General features: G+C 40.1%; 1 protein-coding gene and 1 long non-coding RNA gene across 23 annotated transcripts in view; both read right to left on the reverse strand.

Moving 5' to 3' along the window:
• The window catches only part of rims2a (regulating synaptic membrane exocytosis 2a), a 146,446-nt gene that overhangs the window by 115,205 nt on the left and 14,252 nt on the right, over positions 1–16,989 (reverse strand). For 17 of the 22 annotated variants that reach the window (XM_086039305.1, XM_086039288.1, XM_086039285.1 and 14 more), the window contains exons 3-5: positions 5,545–5,577; positions 4,728–4,820; positions 157–367 (exon numbers count right to left, since the gene is read on the reverse strand). In XM_086039305.1, coding sequence (XP_085895431.1) covers positions 157–367; positions 4,728–4,820; positions 5,545–5,577 — 337 coding nt within the window. The remainder of the gene's footprint in view (positions 1–156; positions 368–4,727; positions 4,821–5,544; positions 5,578–16,989) is intronic. The other 5 variants (XM_086039304.1, XM_086039293.1, XM_086039291.1 and 2 more) reach the window with 1 other exon arrangement.
• LOC147144030 (uncharacterized) lies at positions 8,684–9,892 on the reverse strand. The gene is made up of 2 exons (XR_015087981.1): positions 9,644–9,892; positions 8,684–8,903 (listed from the first exon to the last, which is right to left on the reverse strand). It is a non-coding gene; the product is annotated as an uncharacterized LOC147144030 (long non-coding RNA).

Genomic DNA, 16,989 nt, shown 5'->3' on the forward strand with positions numbered 1-16,989 from the left:
TACTGAAAAACATGTGTAACTGTGAGAGACACCACTGGCTCAATTCCCAGATTATGATTTCACTGTGTAGCGCAGGGAGAAATTTGCCTGAGGGCAGGACATCTGTATGTGCGTCCCTTATAAATGGATATTTCCAATCATGCAAACCAGCGTTACCTTATTTGACCGCAGAGACACTCGTCCTCCGCACCGAGCACAGAATTTCGTTTGGCAATATGAACAGAGGTGGCCACAGCCGTCAGCAAACTTGGTTTTGTGGCATATCCCGCAAGTTGGGGCTTCGCTCTTCTGTTCCTGAGCCTGCTTTGTCTCATCCCCCATCTTCTTGACCTGGTCCTTGTATGACTCAAACTGCTGGTGCAACTTCCTGTGGGCAGATAGGAGGGCACATGTTAAACAGGTCTAATGATGACTGAGACACCAAGTTTAAGAGTCATGTCACTGAATCTAATCGGAGTCTTTCAGAAAATGTTATTCCTCTGCGCGTCACCAACACGGATGTAGTTTTGCATTCAGAAAGCTGTTTGTTATTAACAGTATATCTCTGAGTCCTCATTCAACTAGCCAACTGATGTAAATTTATGTTAGTGATGATGATTTCTGTTGGAAAATGGACAATGTTTAGTGGGATCAGAAGCTTCATCACAGCGCCTATACCGCACTGCCATAAGGTGGGAAAAAACAGAGAGCCAACAAAGAGCCTTAACATTAAATAGAAATGACAGTAACGCTAAAGTTTGTCATAGAGAGCACGCATGGACTTGGTGGTACTGTGTATACCACATCTGCCTAATTGCAATACCACCATTGTCCTTTAGATGGCCACCTACTGATACACAACACGTGATCTTTTGCAGAAGATGCTGAACTCTTGACATCCTCAGAGGCTACTGAAAACACATGGGCTCTTCACATGCATTTTGTATGACACATGTCAATTGAGCGTCTCCTTAGAAACTAAACACTGGGCTGACTTCATAATATGGCGATTAGAATTGGTTTCGCCCCACATATCCCCTGCAACATTCATTAGTGCTGGTGAATTATTGAGTAGCGCTATCCTTTTACCACATACAGGACTGTGTTTGAGTGAAACGTGCTTCCTTTACCCTCGGCCAGCGCTTTGGTGCCTAAGTATAGCGGCCATGCACACTACCTGAGGAGTAACTTGTGTGCGCACGCTTTTGTTTGTGTGCACGTGGCATCAAAACATGAGGGTGTGCCAGCAGCGTGCCCCTCGTTGCACTGCTGGATTAGAAGTGCCGAAGCCTTTGTGTGATAAACAAACCGAGATTAGTGTGTCGCCTTGTTCTACAGATCTCACTAAATCTCATTTGTTGACAGAAGGTCTGATAACAGGGTGACGAAAACTGTTATGCAAGTTAAACGGCCACTGTCGGAGAGGATCGGAGACTACAAACGACCTTGTTTTATTTATCATTTCATTCATGCTTATACTTCACGACCCAATGCTCACACACTCGAGTCCAGTAGAAGTATCAGCGCGGTCCTAGAGATATTAATTGTCCAAGACGTATTAATATTGTGGGTGTAGAGCTGCAATGCATCATACTGAGAGGGGGTTGCAAGATTGTCACTGATGGTGCAGTGGTTTATTCAACTGATGAAAGTGCAGGTAGTGTCTACAGGACTTAATTTCATCATTGTTTCTTAATCGGCATGTTTTAAGGTTTCAATTACTATAAATAAAATATTTTTCTTCCTTCACTCTTGGTTTTATTGAATTGGTGAAAACGTTGCTGTTTTTTCGCACCATCAGCATAATGTGACAAAAACAACCAGATTTCTTTCACATACAAGGTTAACTTGATTTATGACTACAAACCTTTCAAGGTACGTTTTCAACCTTTTCAAGTTTTGTTTTTTGTTTTGGGTTGCGAGCCAAAACTTGAGGTACAAGCAAGCTTCAGACAAGCAACCTCTCAAGAGGAGTGGAGAAAAAACTGGAGTGAGCGAAGTAGGGAGGCCTCTATTTTGCTCGAATGTCTTCTGATGATAAAATGTTCATATTTGAAGCATCAACCCAAACATATTTTTTTCAAGAATATGTTCCCAGCAGGCCCACTAGTTGCAACACGGCATTCTGATTAATTTTGCGTTTGTTGAATACAAGCTAAGCAGCAAAATGCACTCGTTTTTAGCCAATTCCGGGGGCGGCCATTTTGTCTTCTGTCGACTGAAAATGACATCACAACTGCTTACAACGACCAATCAAGTCTGACCTGTTTTCTGAATCTGAGCCGTGATTGGTCGTTGTGAGCAGTTGTGATGTCACTTCCAGTCGACGGAGGACAAAATGGCCGCCCCCAGAGATGGCTAAAAACTAGAGGATTAACACTTACTCCACAAACGCAATATTTATCAGAATGCTCTGTTTCAACTCGTGGGCTTGCATAGAACATATTCTTGAAAAAAAAATGTTTGCGTTAACTTTCTTTAAACTTAAATGTAATACATTAAATTAATTAAATTAAATCAATTCCAATTACGTACATCTCAAAAAATCTAATGTAGTAGTTCCAAAATTCCCCGTCTTAACACTGTTGGAAATTTACCTGAAACCTGCCAGAAATGTTCCTCCCCTTTGCAACCCTACTACCTGTGATGGACTGGCGACCAGTCCAGAGCACATTATTACTATTACAGCGTCTGTCGCCTGGAGTCAACTGGGATATTCTCTAGTTCCCTGCAACCCTGAACAGAACAAGTGGTGTAGAGAATTGGTGGATAGCTAGGTTTCTAATATGTTGGTAACCTTGTTTAGCTCCACGAGAGAACCACATTATTGCAGTACACACATACTTCTCATTATACAGGCATTGTGGTTCTTCACCACTGCATTACATACAACTACCACTATAATAAACACTATTACATGAATACCTCTGACAGAGTGCTTTTCTCTTTGTAAAGACTGCCTTTTTGACCTCATCAGATTGTACAGTTGTACCTAATAAGCGTATTTCATAGAAAATGCCCAAATTAACAAAACAGAAGTAGAGGAAAGTGGCTTCAGGTCCACTGTGCCCAATGATGAGTGTTTACTTATTCGGTCAAACACAGTTAAATGTAGGTGAGACTGCCTATCAGTGATCTGTACTGTATGCTGCTCATTGTACCCTCCCATGCTCGCATCATGATCAGAGCTCTCTTACCTCTGGGCTGTGCCCCAGCAGGGACACGCTGCCAGTAATATGAGTCTCTTGTTTGTACATATGGCACAATATGTCCAAAGCCAGGGTGAACTACACACTGCCTTTAAAGCTGATGTTTATGCTGTTCCCTTGTGGCACTTTGTCTAATTAATAATACTCATAATTTGATCAAGTAAATCAATTGCAATATGCTGTTGAGAGCATGCAAGTGAGCTAAACCAAACCACGTTTATCGTAATCATGATGGGATGTGAGGAATAAATTTGAAATACTACATGTAGTAGAAGGCATTTTTACTGTATACAATGTCATTGAAACAATAAGACTTACTTGATAATCAAAATAATTACTATTCATTTTGTGTAAAGCTCGTTACACACATACAAACTGGCAGTCAAAGTGATGTGTAAGGAACAATTGCAAGCTAGGAAGCTAACTGAAGCTCTTGCTGTTACCAGACTCAAATTTAAGAGAAACTGGTTGTCATTCACAACAATGAAAATGCCAAGTTTGCAACTACAATCTAGTTACCATATAAGCTAAAACTTGCATATAAGTTAACAGTAGCGTAGGTTTTTCAATTCCTGGTACTACTACTGCTACTGCTACTTCTACTGCTGCTACTACTACTACTAATACTACTACTACTGCAATGCTTTCTTCTTTGCATGTATCATGCCAGGATCCATTAAAAAAATCAGGAACAAGGGACTCCTTCAAGACGTGGATGGCTTGCTGTGATTAATGGAACACTAAATTCCTGCCTCCCCCCCCAAAAATCCTGCCAACAAACGTGCTGCTATGACTTTGTACCCTCGAGCTCAAGCACTCTTGGGTTATGGGTAAGGATAATGACCCAAATTATACCAGCAAGTCCACCTCTGAATGGTTCAAAAAACAAAATGAAGGTTTTGGAATGGCCATGTTGAAGGGGTGCGGTATAAATTTAAATGGGAATTTCAAGCTCAACCCAACTACTGTTACATCAAGTCTGCAAACAAGACGCTAGATTTCAGTTATTGCTGCCAAGGGTGACAGAACCAGTTATTAGCTTCAGTGGGGCATTGCTTTTTCATATAGGTTGGTTGTTTTTTTATCCATCTATATATATATTTTTTAATCATCATGTATTTTATATTTACTTGGGCTGTTTTTGTGAGATATTAAAATTAGTTTGATGATGTGAAACATTTAAATTTGATAACCATGCAAAACAGAAAAAATCAGGAACACTCAAAAATGTGTAGGCTTGACTCTTAATATGTATGTATTTCAATTGCATGTAAAATTTCCATCCATTTGATATTCAACCTTAAAATTTAACTCCAATAAACTTTTCGTTCCTGCATATTTGCTAGCCAATGAGAAAAGAATTGGAGTTTTGTAATATATCTGATAAACCCAACGTGTTTTAAAAACACAATGACAGACTTAGGTAATCATAATTTTAAAAAAATCCAATGTGTTTAAAACAGTAGAACTGTGCTGCACTGTGTGCGGATGTGCCTGCTGGGAGGGAGAAGATCAAAATGTGTCTGAACTATTACTTACGCGTCTGGCTCGGGCTCCTTGTCATTTTGGGACTTTTGCTGTGGCTGAAGAACATTATTTACCAGCTCAGTGATCCCACTAAAGGGAAACCACCTGTTCAAATAAGCAAATAAGCGTGACAGGTACAGCGCAGCTAGTCATCACTTGGGAAAACAATCTATCCTGTGAGGTATTTTAAGAAGCAGGGGTATGAGTTTCAGGAAGTGAACAATACTTGGGGACATTCACTACAACCAGAGCAGAGAGAGAGAGGAGGCGGAGACAAGGCAGAGAAGCAACTAGTTTCCTAAAACCAGCGATAATTGAATAGAAATCCAGAAACAGAGGGAAAGCGGAAGTGAGAAAGCGCTACAGCCAATGGAAATGAGAGCAGCCTTAAATGCTCAGCTGAGGAAAGGAGACACTATAGGGGTCAAGTTTGTCCAACACGTACAATTGATTTGGTCAAAGTACATCCACAGTACAGAAAGGTAGCATCTGGGAAGAACAAGAAATTCAATTTCAAGGCTACACAAGCCAGTTCAGGTGCAGACAACACGCATGGTGATTAAAAACAGCCAAAGAAAGTTTGTGTGACTTGGATTTTAACAAGAATTTTGGAAAGGAAAATGCATTGTCATTAATGTCATGGAAGTCATCTGTTTAGCACACAAAGTGAAGTTCTCTCACTACAACAGCTGCATCCCATGAATTTAGCGACATTTCTTTCCTCCTTTTTTCTGAGACACAGGGGGCGGAGCCACATGAAGCACATAACACCAAATGACAGGAAGAAGTGTCAAAGCCTAAAGCACTCTGGGTAATGCAGTTTACTTACTGTGCTGACTGAGGCTTTGGTCCTTCTTTGATCCTAAAACAAATTAAAAAAAAGGTGCACATCTCAGTGCATAAAGAACACAAATGGATGAGGAAAATACAACAACAAAATATGAAAATCTCAAACTGGCATGAAAATGTATGTATGATATAAATGATGATCCATCCGAAATAATATGTGTGATGGCGATGAGAAGAAGACAATATGGTAATGGAAATTGCAACAATCGGGTGGGGGGATTTTGAAAAAAATAATCTAAAAAAGATGTTCATTTGGACCAACGTATCGTGATGTGAGCCACACGCTTATTCCAATATATCCATCAGTCACTATCACAACAAATGTGGGCGGATCACCGATTCAGGGAAAACAAGTCAAAGTATCTAGCAAGGACATCAGCTTAGTGACACCAGCGCAGTGCATGCAATAACACAAATAGCTGACATAAATGCATCTATTGAGATCAGAATAAAATTAAAATTAAAAAATGTATGTATAGCTAGCTCCTGGAGAGCAAAATACAGGGTACAAGCTTCAAATGTGTCCTTGTACATTTATTATTCATAATGCATCAAGCATAAAATGATTACTCCTTTGGACCTAAGTTAGACATAAATGGTACCAGCTCATTAAAGGGGAAATCAACCCAAACATATTTTTTTCAAGGATATGTTCTATGCAAGCTCACTAGTTGAAACAACGCATTCTGATAAATATTGCGTTTGTGGAATACGAGTTAATCCACTAGTTTTTAGCCATCTCTGGGGGCAGCCATTTTGTCACTTCTGTCGACTGAAAATGACATAACGCTCAGCTTTAGCAAACAGGCGAGCTGTGATTGGTCGTTCCCTGAACCCTGGGTAGTTGTGATGTCATTTTCAGTCGACAGAAATGACAAAATGGCCGCCCCCTGATTTGGCTAAAAACGGGTGGATTTTGCTGCTTAACTCATATTGCGCAAACGCACAGACGCAAACGCAATCAGAATGCTGTGTTTCAACTAGTGGCCCTGCTGGGAATATATTCTTGAAAAAAATATGTTTGGGTTGATTTCCCCTTCAATAATGTTGAACTAAGCCTTCCATTTGTCTAAGCCTCCCATTTGTAAGTTATACATTGTAGCAGGTCTCCGCAGAGACAGATATTGACAAAAACTGAAGAAATTGTTTGAACTTGCCAAAAGTGAGTGAGCCCACAGCTTTACCATTTGTGTAACTGTGTTAACATTACCAAGAGTCACATAAAATGTGTTTATAAAGTGCAGATTTTATGCATATGGAGCAGGTCTAAAACCACTCTTCTCACACTTTAAAGAAAACCAATTTACAATATTAATAGCGTTATCAAAAAATGATCTCAGTAGAAAGGTATTACAAGACAACATCCAGTAAGCAGCATCTAAATCACAAGTCAGCATAAATCTAATTCTTTTAAAATGCTGAGAGCGAGAACACACAAGATATCGTCCAGTTTACCCATCAGTCTTGCTGCTCTGTTTCCGGGTGAGCCAGTCCATATTTATCCTCTCACTGTGTTCTCCCAGTGACCTACAACGTTGTTCTTTATTGATCCCATCAGTCTCGTCTCTGTGGTTGCATTACAAGCCTCATATTTATCTGATTGAGCCCGCTGCCTGCCAGCATGTCGACTGGACAGAAAGTGTGAGGACTGCTTCAAAGCACTAGCCTCTATGGACCCAGATCCCGCGTGTGTCATGTGCTCCTGTACTTTTATTGAATGCGTGTACAGGTTAGTGTGGGAGCAGTGTCTTATTTGCCATAGGGCAGTAAAATGACTGAGTGTAAAATGTCACAAGTGACATAAATCGGTATACTGGCTACTTAGGAGGGCAGTAGAAAATTGTGTATTATTTTTTTCTATTTGTTTTGAGCCAATTCTGACTATGTCTGATGCTACACTGCTCTCTAGTGGACATATAGCCTGCAAAACTAACAATTCCACCGCAAGTAGGAAATTGGGATTACATTAAGGATTAATTAAAATGTGTTTATGTTGAAGTGTTTGTGTATACATAAATCCTTGAGAATATATATAAATACTATACTTAGCCCAGAGAACCCTTCCTGTACTAATCACCATATATATAGGCAATTTAGCATCCTCTATTAATTTTACAAGTATATTTTGAATTGGTGTTTGATTGTAACAATATACCTGTTGTTGTTGTTGTAGTTTTTGTTGACTATCAAACTGACACATTATAATGGCACAAGAGGCAATACTGTGTTGTCTGTCCCAACAATTGGGGGGAACGTATGATTCATGCCTTGTCCCTTTATCCCTCCATCCATCCATCTATTTTCTATACCACTTGTATTCATTAGTGTTGTGTGGAGTCTTTCCCAGCTGACTATGGGTGAGAGGTGGCATACAACCTGAACTGATCGGCAGACAATTCGTTTGTCCCTTCCTTGATAGTAACAATTGTGATTGGGAATTGTAAGCACAAAAACTAAATTTGGTTTGGAAATAGTAGACAACGAACCAATCATTTTTAGAAGATATTTGTTTAGCTCAAACGGGAATAACACTCCAAAGATAACTGTATTGATGCAGATAGGAACAGGACACGGCAAGCCAACTAAAATGCTACATCATTTTTTTTCAAATGATATTTCTATAATTCTTAGAAGTGCAATATGAACAAGTTTTAGAGTAATGTTAACACTATCCAGCAAAATGAGCGTTAGGACGTAGCCACCCACCGCAGTTAAATGCCATGGAAATGTTTCAATAAAAATTCTATTTTACGACCAAAAAATAATTCCATTTACATTTTTAGCAGTTACGTTTTATATTCATAAGATTGAGATTCTCACAAAATGTTGTGAAGTTGCTATTAATTGTGCATTTTTTGGGATATAAAATTCACTGCATAGGAAAAATGAGTAGAGAGCACTTATGCATACTTTCCCCTTTAATCTGGCCGCTTCTCACCTATAAACCAGCTGCTTCACAGAAACATTGATGTGACAGCTATGAGAGCTGTGAATCATCACTTTAACCCACTGCTGAGATTGCAGATTTTTTTGTATTGGATCTCATTGTCCAGGTTAGGGCTGCTCGATTATGAAAAAAATATTAATCACAATTATTTTGGCAATAATTGAAATCATGATTACTCAAACGATCATTTATTTTTTGGTACATGAAAATGTTTAAACGTAAAAAATATCAAGAAAAATAAATGCAAGTAAGGGCGGCGCGGTGGTCGACTGGTTAGCACGTCCGCCTCACAGTTCAGAGGTCGTGGGTTCGATCCCGGCCCCGGCCTCCCTGTGTGCAGTTTGGATGTTCTCCCCTTGTCTGCATGGGTTTTCGCCGGGTACTCCGATTTCCTGCGTTATATTAACGTTTTAAAACAAATACTGAGATGCAACTTCATCTTGGCAACTACAACACATAGGCACAGTCTTTGATAAAAGATCTCATGCCTAACAGTGAACCCTGAGGGCCCTCTGCGTTCACCACAGATTGAGTGATAATTGGATCATAAGGGAGTCATCTGGCTCAGTGGGTAAATACCAACTACATACATCATTAACACAGACCCCACCAGTCAGTTCTGGCAGGGGATGAAGTTAATGATAATATGAAATCATTCAGAGGCAAATGACCAACAGGGAACAGTCAGTGAAGTCTGCTGGAATATGGATGCAATGCTGACATACATGAGATCAATACTCATGACATATGGGTTGGGGTAAGGGTATTGATGATTTAATGCAGTTGTCAGGAACATTTAAAATAACAATAATAATAAAAATTGAATGTTTTCATCGCTTTTAAATGACCAGTTTTAAAGCATTGGTACTAGCAACGAGGATAAATTAATTCAACATTTTATTAACGTACAACATATAAAAGAGTGTAAACAAGGTGTCCTATTCAACAGACTTAAAACTTGAAATCCAAAATAAATACAGTGCAGCCTCGATATATAAACACCCAAATTGTCATCCAATTTGAAATTGACCAACATTTGGGGATGGGGTAATACACCTCTGAAGTCACACAAAAACTTTGGTTGAAATGCTGAAAGGTTGAGGAGACCTCAGCATACTTCCTTAGTACTCACTTAGTCCTACAGTTGCACATTTTCCTTTTTCTTTGGCTTTCTGCAGATAATTGCAACACTGATTCTAAAAGAAGACCCACACTCAAACCTAACACGTGTGCGCAATGACGCATCCAGCGTCTTCAAGTTTCATTCCAGCCAGAGGTGATGTGACTTTCAGTCAGAGTTGATCTACGGTAGCCTCAAGGATGAGTGAGCAGAATGAACAGAGTGAAAATACTGAAGTTGAAAAGAAATTAGCTGTGAGCACGAGCCACCAACTGGTTAGCTGCTACACTGTCTTTCCTTGTTATAAAAGGTAGAGTGTTTTATTGTTTATGATGAGGTTGACTTTAATGACACACTATGTTCTAAGAATTAAGTTACAACAGAGAAAATTTAAAAAGTCTCTCCACAATCATAACTGGGATGTATTTGTTTGTTATTGCACCTTTCTTTGAACCCTTGATAGCCAACATATCTGACTCAAGGTCAATTGTGACCAATTACCAATTCACCGAATTAATCATGGTATACAAAGCCTACGCCATTATATTATCGTGACAATGTCAACAGACACACAGTGGCATTATCAAACATGAAAAGTTTTGCTGCAATTCATATGATTACAAATTATATGTCAAGGGCTTCAATGTGCAGCATTAGTCTTGTCTAGTTTGTTGTATATTATACTTGTATGTTTAGTGAGTAAACCAACCCTCAAATGTAATGGTCCATCAAAAGTCAAGTCAAGTCAACTGACAAGCAGATAAAACCCATATCATTTTCCATAACTGCAAAAATGTAGTGAAAACTCTATCAGCATAACAATTCTTCAGTAAACGGCCTACATTTTTCTTCACAGTGCAAATTTTCCTAATTGTGTGCCAGGTGCATGTCAAAAGAAATGCCATCGATACGCCAGAATGCCCAGCATGGCACAGATCGGTCTCCAAATTCTCAAACAGGCAAAACGAGACTTACAACGTCACTCAAATCGAGACGCGCCAGTTTTTACGCTAATGTGTCATGTTTTTCGGTCATCCACATACAAGAAATCAACATCATTATGTAAAAGCAGAGTACTGAAAACAGTGGCTCATTAAAAGACAGATACTGTAATTCCCACTTGCTCATTCAAATGTATGTATAGGTAGTAGGCGAAAATACGACTTTTTCTCTTTATACAGTCACTGCTGTTGACTTCCTCTGGCAAAAGGAGCTGGAAAAGTGTGATAGGCTGGCCTTAAAAGACACAGATAGAATTGAATCCATAGGGCACACTCATCTGAACATGTAATTTAACAGTGCACAAGTCAAACCTCCTGACCAAGGACTAACATTCAGAATGTTGAACTGAAGCTGGTGACTGCAGGTTTTCTGCACAACAGGGAAGTGGTTAATCCGTTGCCATATATAACTAAAATCCATCTGTTTCCTTAGATTACTTGCCAGGATTCAAGAAAGCTCATTCATGTCTCCCCTCTTAGAATCCCAAATGGAGAGAGAGCGGATAACTCAGCAGCACACACATTCACAAATGAATTTCCGAATCAAGACTTTGGAAACATGTCTAAGGAACTTGACAAATAAAAACTGGATCACAACCAAGTCATTAAATAATGTCCTATATAGCTAACATCAGTGAAATATCTAATACAATAGGTGTATAAGAAAATGTACACCATAATGCTCAGTGCACTGTAGATACCTTCGAGAGGTATTAATTTACTTTTCTTAATGTATGTCTCTGACTGGCAACTTGTCGAAGGTGTAGTCTACTTTTCACCCTAAGTCATTTGGGAAAGGCTATAGAAAATGGTGTAGCAAATGGCTCGGTCGACGGTTGGCTTTTCTATGGTATCATACTGAGAAGTGTCTTTAACGTTTAGCAAATAGTAGAAACACATTTTAGCAACATTTGGCCAGATGCAAGGATATCTGATATGAACAAAAGCATTAAGACACACACCTTAATTTACTGAGGGGTTGGGCTGGTATCAAGTTCACCTTGAATTATAATTCTTCATTTTACCAAAACATTTTGGACAAATCTGCCCTTTCCACTTTTTAAGGAAACTTTCGTTCTCTAACATGACTCTGCCCCTGTGCACCGATCAAGCCCTGTATGCTTGCGTGGAGGAGTTTGAGTTGGAAGAACTTAACTGGCCCGACCTGAATCTCATTAAATATCTTTGGTAAGAACGAGAGCAGAAATTGCAAGTCAAGCTCTCTCATCCAAAATCAGATACCTCTGATCTCACAAATACTGTTCTGGAGGAATGGATAAAAATCCCCAAATGCCAAAATCTTGTAAGACTTGAAGAGGAGGTTAACCCAAACATATTTTTTTCCAGAATATGTTCTATGCAGGCCCACCAGTCTAAACATGGAAAATGAGAAATCCACCCGTTTTTAGCTAGCTCAGGGGGCGTCCATTTTGTCACTTCTGTCGACTGAAGATGACATCGAAGTTGCTCAGGGCTCAGATAAGGACCAATCATGGCTCCGCTTGAAAAAACAGGTGAGCTGTGATTGGTCGTTATCGGAGCCCTTAGCAACCTCAATGTCATCTTCAGTCGACAGAAGTGACACATTGGCCGCCCCCTGAGATAGTTAAAAGTGGGTTCATTTTGCTGCTTACCTTATATTCCTCAAACGCAATATTAATCAGAATGCCGTGTTTCAACTAGTAGGCCTGCATAGAACATATTCTGGAAAAAAAACATGTTCGGGCTGACTTCCCCTTTAAGCCGTAAATGGGAACTAAAATAATATTTCCTTCCATTTTCCATTTCCTGTAGACCAGTATTTGGGCCATATTGTGTGTTATCATGTTCATGCTATTGCTCTTTTGTTTTGATAATGGTTTTATGGACTTCTTTTACATGTGAATGCTAGGCAGCCTGACGGATCAGCTTTTCACCTTTTTTGGCAAATGACAATGTCCAATGTTAATGTCACACCATTTCCCATCCATGACTGAATAGTACCTATCCGGGAGTAGTCCAGAGAGCCAGCGTTAAACCTAACACCATTACACCACCACTGGGGTCATAACCCTTTACATTAGCCAGATATCAAACTGCAATATACAGACAGAGGATACAGACTCTAGCACCATGCACTCCTCTAACCCTCTACGATTCTAGAATCAAATGACTTCACAAGCACCAGTTCTGTCCAGTCTTGCTACCACCCAATTATTTCCGGTCTCATAGCCAGCAAAAGTCTTTGCTTGCTGGTTTAGCCCTGTGAGTCAATCCTATAACTGGAGAAACTCGGATTTAAATCCCCTCCAACACAAACGGAGCTAAAAAAAAATAAAAATACTACAGTATGTAATTTTGATGACTTCATCCCATTGTAAATACCTGACACTAGCTACACATCCGCCTTTACCCATATCAGAAAATCACATATGACCCATATTAAAAAAAAAACGCACCCCAGAAAAAACTCCATGAGGTTGTTGTTTCTGGCTGGGTGCAGCAGGTGGACTGTACTGTACTCACTTGGGGCTATAATAATAGCACAGGCATGACTAACAATAGAATCGTAATAGATACCCTGCTCTATTGTTGTTCCAGAATTCCCCACCCCCTTCATCTGCCATTTAATTATCACTGCCTATCAGGGGTGAATTTAAGATATGAACTTTAGGAGTTCTCCGCAACTAATCAAAATTTCAGGCACGTTTCAATTTGCAAACAATACAAAAACGTGCCTTGATTGTACAACCAACACCTTTTTTTAAAGTATACTAGGGACCAAAAAAATATTGTAATGAATAGGGGAACATGCTAATTGCAGACATCTCTTTCACCTCTGAAAAATCTAATATCTAAAAGAGTTCCTTTGTAATACAGTGAATTGTTGTAGTGTCGGAATATAATTCTAAAAACATATTAAGAGCAGACTTTTTATTTCATACACCTGTTTAGGGATGAATACTTTAATTAATTAAAAAAAAAGGTTCCTAATAAGACATGGCCCAATGTTAAAATCTGACGGTATAAAAACCGAGAGCAAAAACATCGCGATTTCACGGTATTAAAATTACGGCTCGAAAATGTCCTTTTTCAAATATTTGACTAAATAAAAACAGTATTTTTTTCATTTGAACAAAACCTATTTTATTTTCAAACAAAATACGAGATATTCGGTACATTACGAATTGCGTTAGGTAGGTAAGGTAAAATAAATTGAATTGTTCTTAGTAAGTCACAGTGTCCTATCACTGTGAGCTATTTTTAGAACAGACCCTTAAGGCCTCTACACACCAATACAACATCAGCTGTCATGGCCAACTGTCGTGTCGGCCTAAAATCCGGCACGTTAGACCTGAAAATTGTGGAAGTACACACTGCAAAAGCCAACGGAGACGCCAACTACTCCAGACCTTCTGCGCATGTGTGAGCACTAGAAATACCATCGGAGTTAGTATATTTACCAAAAAATTACGAATGGTTTCTCTATGAAAATAAACTCAAGCCTAAAAATAAATCCTACGTGGTATAACCAGCTGCGTCTCAAGAGCTTCCCATAGTTTGCCTTTCATCACTCGATTGGCGTAGCCTTTGACGGTGAGGTCGAATAATGGTCTAACGATGAGGTCTTTTTTTTTCGCGCTCTCCTGTCCAGCCAGCCATTATGTCCATAGGGGAGATGTGGAAAATCAGCAAAGTTGATGTAGTTCTTAAGGAATAGCTTCAATTTTCACCGTTTGTCCACATTCGTCACTTCCCGGTCTTGTACAGTTTACTGATTCGCTAGCTAACAGCCAATAACAGTGATCATTTGTCCTGGCAGCCCGACCCCATTCTACATGTTGAATCGGCCGAACACGCCCTCCAGATGCCCCTACAACGGCTCCAACTTTACGACGTTGCGCGCTACACCAAACAGACGGCGTACACCGACTTTCCAACGGCGGACGCCGGATTAGTGTATAGAGGCCTTTAGGCTACTTATGTTGTCCTTGGAGCTAAATAGTAACCGCTGGCACCATATTTTTATTATTACCGGTAGTTATTTTCTTAGAGCGTAGCACATTAATAGACACTAATACACACTGCAACTCGATACTTCTCTCCTGACCATATTAATTAATGGAAGTGTTGAAAATGACATTACTCAGAGCTGATTAAATTGTACAAAGTTCAACTTTTAACCACCGGGCATTGCCTCAGAGGCAAAACCACTACTAAACCGCTGACTTGTGTGCCAGAACTGCCAACAGAGAAGTAGGGGGCACCACTAGCAATTATAATGCATTCTGGCATAGTGACTGGCTAGTTCAAACAGTTTAAAAATACTGTATGTGCCGTCAAAACAAAAGTGCAGTGTGCTTGAGCACACCAAACGAGCGTCTAACCCACTGACTTGTGTGCACACACTTGTAAACCTGCGCCACTCAGTGAGAAACGGGCGTAAATCGTGCCAGGGAATGCAGAAAATGAAATCTGAATTAGAAATGTGTTTGTGAGTGCATGTGCTTACATGTAGGCGTGTGTCTAGGTGTGTGCGCGTGTGTGTGTGCGTGCGCATGCGTGTCTGGGGGGGGGGGGGGGTGTTATAACTTCCGTCCTCCCAAATTAAGCTCTTGCCAACCTCTCGCCAGTGAGCTGAAGTATCAGTTAACTTATGAAATCATCATGTTGTTCAAAGGAACTAGTAGGAGTTAGGTACAGACACTGCAAAAGTAAGGCACAAGTAAAAATAACTTGAACTTGATAGCTTTGAATATCTGTCTGGAGACAGACAGTGTGCAGAACTTTGCTGAATCAAAAGGATTCCCTCGCATTAGCTGTCATCCTGCACAGATGGAAAGCCGTACCAACAAATCAGACGATGCAACAGCAATTATCAGCAGTTTGCCGGCTTGGTAAATTGTTTAACAATGTTCAGCATGCCAGGAAATTCTCCGTAGATTGTATCATTCAAGGGATTACTGTGGTTCTACACCACTCCTACCCCCCACCCTGACCTCATTTTACCTCTAAACAACCAGGCGTCGCAATGTGTAGCTCAGTGGGACGAATACTATTAAGGGATTAGCAGGAGACCCTCCATCAGACTTTGTTCGAAGGGCGTGATCCTGAGATCAGTGCATCAGCTCTCTTCGTCCCTCCAGTCAGATGATGGGGATGAAAAAGCCTCCTCGGTTATTTTCACCCATGTTAAGCATGCAGACTGGATCTGTGGAATAATGCACATTATGCACCAACAAAGCTACCTTCACCCCTAGGCAGGGTGACAACTAGTCCAGACTCTACGATGTGCAGTATTAGTTTAGGTTCCATGCTGGAGCCTTTGTATGAAGTGTTCAAAGACTGGCCATATATAAGGCCCACGGCTACATTTGCGATGCCATGTGAATCACTTTTCTTTATCCTTTCTTTATGGCAATCAGTTCCATAATGTACCGACTGCGGCATGCACTCGACATGCACTAAAAAAAAAAACGGAATGCTACTCAAAATTAAATCCTTTGATCTTTGGGATGTCGAAGAATGACGCATAGTTTGAAGTCCTGAGAAGTGGAGACTAACTTATATATGTAAAGGGCAAAGAGTACACTGCAAATCGGCCAGTTTTAAAAGTTTAGGGACAGTGTTAAAAACAGTTGCATGATCAGCGCTCAGTAATAAAGTAGCTTTTGCAATCTAGGGTGTAACACTGATTCGTTGTTAAAATGGTTTGTCACCTGGATTCGACCCTGATTGGTGTCTATTTGAAATTGAAACCACGGCCTTACATAATGGATTGAAGTTGACTGGTTCGAGTCGAGACAATTTTCTTCAGCAACATTTTCCTCCTCGCTTACAAGGAATCAAACTTCCCTAATTAGGCAACATTTCACATGATGGTATTTGAGTAAAAGAAAAAAATATCTCATAACGTGGTTTCTACTTGAGTTTTCCGGGTGATTTAAGTGGAAAAAAAGAAGTGCCGGTATTCCCTTTATTTGACTGTTGCCGGGTAAATTAGGCGGTGGCTAACAGCAGATCATTAATGCCATGTCATATAGTGTCATTTTTGACACAACTACTCCTGTCCAGGGTCACAGGCGGGGTGTTGGAGCCTATCCCAGCTGACTTTGGGCAAAAGGCAGACTACTGTACACCCTGAACTGGTCACCAGCCAGTTGCAGGGCACACACAGAGACAAACAACCATACACACCGTCACCGAGAGGGAACCAATCCCACACTGCACGCACACAAGTCAGGTGAGTGTGCCACTACACCATCAGCGACCCCAAGTTAATTAATTAATAAATAAATATATAATAGATCACTTACAAGATTAACATCACCAGCCCGGGTTCTCTTTGGGCCCTTTTGGAGCAACGCCAATATTTAT

This window comes from Filicampus tigris, chromosome 8, assembly GCF_054856515.1.
Source record: "Filicampus tigris isolate MCC_2025a chromosome 8, RoL_Ftig_1.0, whole genome shotgun sequence".
Classification (NCBI taxonomy): Eukaryota; Metazoa; Chordata; class Actinopteri; order Syngnathiformes; family Syngnathidae; genus Filicampus; species Filicampus tigris.